This window comes from Eutrigla gurnardus (assembly GCF_963514095.1).
Source record: "Eutrigla gurnardus genome assembly, chromosome: 19".
NCBI lineage: Eukaryota > Metazoa > Chordata > Actinopteri > Perciformes > Triglidae > Eutrigla > Eutrigla gurnardus.
In genome coordinates, this window is record NC_139930.1 from 21,403,773 (window position 1) to 21,412,264 (window position 8,492).

General features: G+C 47.6%; 1 protein-coding gene across 1 annotated transcript in view; it reads right to left on the reverse strand.

The window, feature by feature from the left end:
- Positions 1-8,120, reverse strand: part of hcn1 (hyperpolarization activated cyclic nucleotide-gated potassium channel 1) — a 58,310-nt gene extending 50,190 nt beyond the window's left edge. The window contains exons 1-2 of the mRNA XM_084034382.1: positions 7,461-8,120; positions 886-1,309 (exon numbers count right to left, since the gene is read on the reverse strand). Coding sequence (XP_083890508.1) covers positions 886-1,309; positions 7,461-7,816 — 780 coding nt within the window. The 5' untranslated portion in view covers positions 7,817-8,120. The remainder of the gene's footprint in view (positions 1-885; positions 1,310-7,460) is intronic.
- Between the last annotated feature and the right edge of the window lie 372 nt (positions 8,121-8,492).

The window sequence follows — 8,492 nt, forward strand, 5'->3', positions numbered from 1 at the left end:
TATACAGTGTGTGTGCACGCCCTAAGCTCAGGTTGAGCCCTGACAACAGCACAATTTGCTTAACAAACAGCGCTGGATAACAACAGAGGAGGCAGACGATAAGGGAGGGCCGGGGAGCTGGGGAGCTGCGGGCCAAGGGCGTTCAGGACGAGGTGAGGGAGAGCGGCCGGCTCGTTTTTTAGAAAAAAAAAACCACTTGTGTTTATCCAGACTGCGTTTCAAATCAAACGTAACATCGGTGCTTTCGGCACGCGATATCCCAAATGTGTCCCCGCTGCTTGAATGGTTCAGCCATGATATGGAGGAGCACAATCTTTCCCCGGTGTGTAATGAAGTCATTATCAGGAGTCGGAGAAGACTAGAGGGCTCGGCTGAACTGTCTGAGTCAGGGAGTGCAATGACTCGACGGAGGGTGAGAACGTATCGCTCTCCGCTATGTCCGGTGGGGTTCAACCTTGTGGATCACACAAAAAAAATCCACATTTTTCTTCCTCACAGCCACACCAACGAAGCATGAGTCAAATAGTGAATTTGACCTCTAATGTACGTTTACCTCTGCATAGATACGTCCTGGTTACACTCTAGTAAACAGAGTAGCGATAAAGCAATCGCCTTCGATTTCCGATTTTGAAATAATTTCACCCACCATTGAGCTGAAACTGATATTACCACTTGTTATCCACACATAAGCCCATCTGACCAGTGGTGATTGACAGCCCCCATTAGTATTAAACATGCACAATTATATCTGTGGCTGAACCTTTCAAGGTTGCGGCCGTGCTGCTTGGGAACGGAGCCAGAAATTAGGTTGCTTTTATATCAACCCATTTGCTGCGTTATTTTTCCGTTTACTGATATTGCAGACAAACACACACATATACGCACCTCCTCCCACTGATGTATGTATCTGATGAGTCGGGACAGTCTCAACAGACGCAGAAGACTGAGGATCTTGGTGAAGCGGACGATTCGCAGGGCGCGGGCCGTTTTATATACCTCCGAGTCAAAGCCTTTCTCCACTATTAAAAAGATATAATCCACTGGAATGGAGGAGAGGAAGTCCACCACGAACCAGCTCTTCAGGTAATTCATCTTGATGACCTTGGGGTCGAGGATGATCTCGGAGCTCTCCTCGTTGACGATCCCCGTCCTGAAGTTCATGACCAGGTCCACCAGGAAGATGGTGTCCGAGGCCACGTTGAAGACCAGCCAGGTGGTGGTGGTCTGCTCTGAGAAGAAGGTTATTCCCACAGGAATGATGATTAGATTCCCCATCATCATGATGAGCATTATCAAGTCCCAGTAGAACCTGCAGAGTGACACAGGTGAATCAGTAAAAAGGTGGAAATCATGTTGGAGACAACAATGCAGACAGGACTAAATCACACAGGTGTTAAAGGGATTCACATATTCAAAGAACGTGGCTGCACTTCGGGGACAGAATGCTGACCTTTTAAATTTCTTTAAAATATTCCATTAAGCCTGTAAAAGTGAGGCTGGTGAGCATGAAAGCAAAAGTGACAAAGAATATACAGGGTTGACGGCAGCTCTGCAAGGCATTCGAGATGAATGCTAACGTCAGCATACCAACTAGCTCAACATTTGCCAATAAGCACTAAACACAAAAGCGATTGGAGGCTGACTGAAACCACATTAGTTCTGCAGGAATTTTCGTCATAAAACCAAAGTGTTGGACCAATTAGAGCTGTGATCGGATGATTGCAAGAATGAACCAAAGTGATTTGCTATTCATCCTGAGGGGAACGTTAACGCTCGTACCAGCTTCCATAACCATCCATCTCATCGTTTCACTCACAACCACAAATGCCAACCACGTGGGGATCATTAAGTCGGCAGGATTCACATCCGTGAATAATGAATATCTGTAAAACATTTCACTGCAAATCGATCGGATATCTGCAGAGGTATTTCCGTCTGGGCCACTGTGACGTCCGATACTATTTGTGGACTAAAGTTTTGGAGCCTCGAGGCCGTCGCCATCTTGCTTTTTTGCAACCACAAGTGAAGCTTAGAACAACGGAAGGCCTTTGACGTTTTTAGGCAAAATGTCTGACTTTCTTGAACTGAAAAAACACTGTTACAGAACAGACAACGTCATGGTGGCGACCTGTCAATCACAAGGTAGCCACGCCCCCAAAACTTTCCCAGCTTTATTTTACACCAAATAGGACCATCGTTTACTCAATGAATAAGTGAGAAGAAGTATACTTCTACACAATACTACTTCTTTTTGCAACTAGAGTCGCCGCCGCCTGGTGGCCATTAGAAGGAATGCAAGTTTAAGCCACTTCTGCAGCAGGTGCACTTTTCCGAACTGAAGGTCGCTGCCTGGTCCGGACCAAAGAAGGAGACGAACCGACCAACCACCATTCCTTATTCCAATCAGCTAATACGGACAGACAATAATGTTATGGTGGTTGTTGCTATGGGAGTTCCACCGTCAGCAAATATCACGTAACACGTCTGTAATGCATCGAAACACCTAACAATAATAATGTGCAGCGGGTCTAAGGTCATCACATGTTATCCTACACAGGGAAGCACATCTGACAGCCACATGTGATCGCGTCGTTACCTGAATCTCTTCTCGGGGCCCAAAGTTAACTATGATTCAAGGACATGGGGGAAGTGTGCTGCTACGTATTCAGGAGTTGAAATGAGCTGCTCTCATCCTTCCCGGCTGTGTTAATGTCCCTGCCCTCGGTCTTGTGATGAACAGAGCCAGAAGTGATTCATCAGCACCCTGCTCTTTTCACAAGTGTCCTGGGCCTCGATAAAGGCCGAGCAACCGTGAATGAAAATAGATGCTTTCAGGAATCCTATCTCGTGCTAAAAACTGCCCGCTGACGCCATCCCCCTGCCTGCCTCTGCTCTGCCTCGCTGCCCCGTCCATTGAAGATGGAAATGGACTGGCTGGCTGGTTTGGCAGGCTGCCTGTCTGGCTGGCCACCCCAGTAATGGATCTCTTTGAATGAATTAAGACAGGGGCCTTGGCTTTATAAATATCCACAGATCATGTGTCCGATAATTGTCTTCACTTCAACTTAACAGCGGTCATCCAGGTGGTTCATAATATCCGCCATAGGTATTTTTACACCAGCAGGCATTGAACTGGAGCCTATGGAGTGAACTCGTAATACATGGATAGCTTTATGGTCCAGGATAATGTCTATACTGTGTGTGTGTGTGTGTGTGTGTGGTCATACCTATTCTTTATATCTATACTGAATAATAAGAGGCTGCAGTGCAGACGGCTGCTGTGATTCATCTTTTCAATTCCTTTCAAGGCACACCGGAAAAAAATATTCATCTCTGAGGGGAGGAGGAACAAAAAGAAAAAAAAAAACCTATGATTGTAATGATATTTTAGGGGTCTTTGGAGAAGAAAATACAGTAATAAAATGTTTTTTTTATTAACAAGGGTTCTAAAAAGAAACATCTGAAATATCCTTATATCACTCAAAAGTTCAATATTTGCATCTGTTAAATTGCTGTATGTCAAGTAATGGAAAAGTGTACCGTTTTACACTCTTATTAATATAATCAAAAAGCCCACGGAGTGCCCACATCACCAAGATATCTCTGCTTCTTTTGTGACTCGTGTAGGTGGCATTTATACTGTACATGACCTCTAAGACACCCACTTATCTAATGAATAAAACATGGTGTTTCGCTACTTGAATTATAAGCTATAAAACAAGAAACCGATGAAGCCCACAGCAGCAGAGGGAATCTGCTTACAGAGTTAATGACTCCCTGAAAATCAAAGAGCATTTCAGATGTTAGAACGCTGTGAGTTCTTTGCAGGGAGCCGGTCACAAAGCGTGCCAGTGCAGTCATCTCCAGCCGCAGCTCAAACACTGCACCCAGCTCTTGCTACATCACTGTCTTAAGCTCTTGCTTCGATGCTCCAACTCTGAGAATGCCCCCCCCTCCCTTCACCCCCGTTAAACCAGTAGCTGAGAGCATGTGCGTCCAGCTGGAAATGCAGCTCCTACTCCAGCAAAGCACTCAGTCACCAGTCGAAGTCCTTCTTCGGTTTGGGCAGCTCCACTGGCGCACCTACTTTATTTTTTTTTGATGCATTCACATCCATTCACATCACAAGTAATTGTGCCGAGTTCTTCTTTCCATTTGTCAACCCGCTCTGGAACAACAAGCACTGGATCACTGTTCCCAAACACAGAAGGCTCTGCAGACACACTGCCGACGCAGCATTGGTTCATCTGGCAGATTAATGCACCTTGTATGAACTAATACAAATGAGATGCTTATATCAATATGTCACAGACAAGAAAACTAACCAGAAGGCCCTACAATGTGTTTGCCAGATCATTATTTCTTCTTGTAGGTTTTCCTCCCTACAACAAGTAGAAATCAATGCCAAGCCCACTCCTGCCAAGCAACAGAGGGAACCCCATAAAATCTTACTCAGCACGGCCCAGCCCTATCCAATCTGCAAAGTGACAAGTAGGCTGTGTTACAAGACGGGGGGGGACCTGTGCTGATGTGTACCGTGAGAAAATAGAATTTAGGATTCAGATGAAATAGATGGAGGTCAAAGTCACCGACGATGAGTGACGACGAGGTCGTTAACGTCGTTCTCTGTAGATCCGTCTCTTGGAGGGCAAGACATTTGTTTGAATCGGCTAAAATGCTCTATGCTGGATTGTCAAGCTGAGGAAAAACATGTCATTTTAAATAACTTGTCAAACTAAAGACAAACTAAAGAGACAAGAATAAACACGGTGAGCCAGAGCAGCAATGTGGCATTTTCACTACGATCATCAGATCTTACTTTTTGTAACGGCAGCAACACACAAACACACGCACCCCTCTTTAGACAGGACTCTGAAAGAAAACATCACTGAGAGTCTTTTAGACCGCAACAAAGGCCTCTCCTTAGCATAACCTGGGGTGTATGAGGCCATGCATGAGGCCTCTCTAAAAATCTATGAATAATGAATATTACTAACCTGCCATTAATGTTTAAGCAGCCACTGTGTACAAAGAATATCGTGGATATTGAGTTACAAACACTCCCACAAAGTGATATAAAGCCTGTGTGAAGAGCGGCGTCATTCATGGGCTGTTCTTATGTAAGAGTTTTCATCAACAGACAAGACCATACGGGGTTTACTCCTACTTACTACCACAGCACAGAAAAGGTCACTAATTGGATGAGGGGCTGTAAATTGGCGGCCCGCCCCTTCCCCTTTTCCTACCCCCTACTCCTCGGACCACTCCCAGGATCCTCCAGCTCGGCCTTCTCTCTGATCTCAAAGACACACCTGGAAGGTTCCGTGACTGCGTCTAACATGGTGGTGACACTGTGACAAAGGCAGTCCACAAACGGACACAAACCTCTTCTGTGGTAGTTTCCGCAACAGCCGTTATTTCCACGACCACATTTTGCCGTGACGACACACACACACACACACACACAGACTCACAAGGTGAAAACAAAACCGTCGCGGCTGGTGATGATTAAGTGGTTAAGTTAAGCCCCACATTAGGGACCTAAATGACCTTTAATGCTACAGTACAAGGGGACGTGCCAAACAAAGTGTACCCTTGCACATCCATCATTTATGCTCCGGCACGCTAGCTAGCTTGAAGCGCTAGCATAGAACTTCACAGTGCGAGCCACGAGGCAATCACGCTGGCATGAACGGGGGCATTAACTGGCTAGAGGCCAAGGACTTCCTATGAAAAAAAAAATGTCACAAAGAAGGAACCGTTGGGTGCCTTCAGCAGTCTCCTTGAGCAGAGATAGCAAAATCCCCCATTGATGGTCTCATATATAGAATATATTCTGACTATGCTGTCTCCCCTAAATGTTGCAATGTTGCAGGAGATCACAAATACAGCCCATTAACCTATATTTAATACATGATTGCATACAGTGAGACTTAATTGTTCAGGTGTAACTCTTTCGCCATCTTGGCGAGGGAGGAGGGGGTCAATCTCCTTACATAATTGTTTTCGGAGACGGCTAAGCTCATTGACTGCTGTGTTGTGCTACTAATCCTTGCCCACCACCATTGTGCATCTGTGCGAGCACATGGGCATGTGCATATGCCCGTGCCTTTGTGTGGGCGAGTGCAGCGTATCCTAGTCAGCCTTATTCTTTATGTGCCATTATATGGCGAGCGCCGTTCAGAGCCATCGTGGTGCATCCCGTTCTATTTGAACCCTTCCAAGGCAATGAAAGCGAGGAGAAGCTACACATGTCTTATGTGTGATTGGTACTTTTTAGTATGTGAGGTTTGGGATTTGCCTCTGAATTGGCAGAACAAGCTGCAGGGAGAAGCAGGAGTGCTGCATGCTCAGGTCTGCTGCAGAGTTCAGGACCACGGACAGCTCCGCGTCAGAGCCACTGTGTTTCAGTGGGAAAAAAACGGCGTTTACTGTCACGGTGAACTGGTCCAGCTGGGGACTCTGGTGCAGAGAGGCTGGGCTGGACCACCGGTGAACTGTGAAACACGCGTGGCTGGTGGAGAGCCGGTCCTTGATCTCATTTGTTTACTGAACGCAGACATGCAGAAGGCAAATTAAAAGCTGTTTGTCTAAACTGACCGGGGCTCTCACAGCTGCAACCCCACCAATCACGACCGGGCTGCGTCTATCATCAGCCAGCTTCTTCTTCTTCTTTCCCTTTTTTAATGTGGGTTTTCACCTCCAGCCTCACTCTTTAGGAGAATGGCATGCGTGTGCTCGTTCAGGTGCAGAAGGAGAAATAAATAATGTGGCATGTCCCTTTGGCACGATCACACATTCCATCACATTTCCTCCCTCACACACACGTCACTCCTTCATTAGCGCTGTCAAGATCACTTCATTCAAAACACGTCAGATTTCTCCTTAACCGTTTCCCTGCACGATTTTTTTTTTTTTTTACCGCATTCTGTGCATTTTTTGTGCACACACACACACACACACACGCACACACACACGCACGGGCCCGTCGTCTCGTACCGCCGCCTACAATGTTTACAACCGTCATGGTGCAATGGCACTGTCACGTTGTGTCCAGGTATCGTGTCGCAACGATGAGCACCACGAGCACCGCGCTGGTACGCCGAGACGCTTTGGAAGCGGCGCGCGCCCGCGCGTGCGTGTGTGTTTTGAAATTGACATTCACCATGCTTTTTCCAAGGACATCTCACCGATACACCTTTGCAGCCTTAACGCGTCCCCTCTCTATGACAATACAAATGCCGCAATGAAACACAGCACACACACACGGTCAGTGAAGCCTCCAGCCGGCGGAAGCCTGATTGCCTAAATACAGAGGTAGATTATCGGGGCAGGCTTGTGCGCCGATGACGGAGCGTTATGTGTGAGAGTGAATAGCTTGCGGACCCCAGGGTGACGGGAGGGGTGGATGGGAATAAAAGGGAAGGGGAGGGTGAGCAGGTGTCTTTTCCAGCCCTTACCTAAAATCGCTATACGGATGAATGATCCAGTATCCGGCCGTTTGAACCCTCTCCTGCTCTTTCTCCACGGCTTTCTGACTGCCGAACATACGCAAGGAGAACTTATTGACTCCGGGCTGCATCATGGCCCCAAATTGTCTCTGCATAAAACCATGTGAACGGCCTGCCCCGTCCAGATCGTCGAACCCGACCATGGCCTCTTCCCGCTCCCCCTTGAAGCCCACCGAGTTGCCGTGGTCCTTCGTGTTCTGGCTCCCCGTGTTATTTTTCTGTATCGAGTCTTGCCTCTGAAAAACATTATTCCCGTCCGCTTTCTCCTCCTTGTTGCTGGAGAACGAATTCGATTTGTCTTCCATGGTGGTTTTTGTTTTAGTTTTCCCGTTTTTTTTCTCTTCTCTCTTTGCGGCAAAGCGTTCCGTCTCCGGCTCGGGAGGGCTGCGCGTAAAGCTCGAGAGGACGCGCCCGTCAGCTTCTCCTGGCTCGCCTGCTGGTTTTTTCTTTCGTAAATTATTATTATTATTATGTCCTTCAAAACTGTTCAGCTCCTCCGCCTTCAGTGCGAGTGCTGCAAACTGAGACAGAGTGCCCGAGAGCCCTGTGGATCAGGTTTCTTGGGTTACCGCCATCTACCGACGGCCCCGGCTCCTGCCGACCAAAGCCCCAGCTTCTGTCTCACTGCGGTTTAACTGGCACATGCCCCTGCACCTTATTTACATAATGTGGCTCATGATACCTCTCCCCATCCTGTCTCCGGGACCACGCACGACGGGGAGGAGGAGGGGGAGGGGGAGGACACCGGCTCTATAGGAGCAGAGGGGATATGTGAAGTTAGCGTTTCATACAAAGACGCCGTGCGCCTCCTGCGGCTCGGCTGGCGACGCGTTTGTTTCCCCCGCTGAGTGAGTGAAACAGATTGGACCGTCGGTGTGATCGTGGTTTGAGCCTCCGGTCGTGTGAGGAGACTAGAGTGGGACATCTTGTGGGAATCACAGCTTTTAGGGTGTCGCAGATGTGATCCAACATTTCATTGTG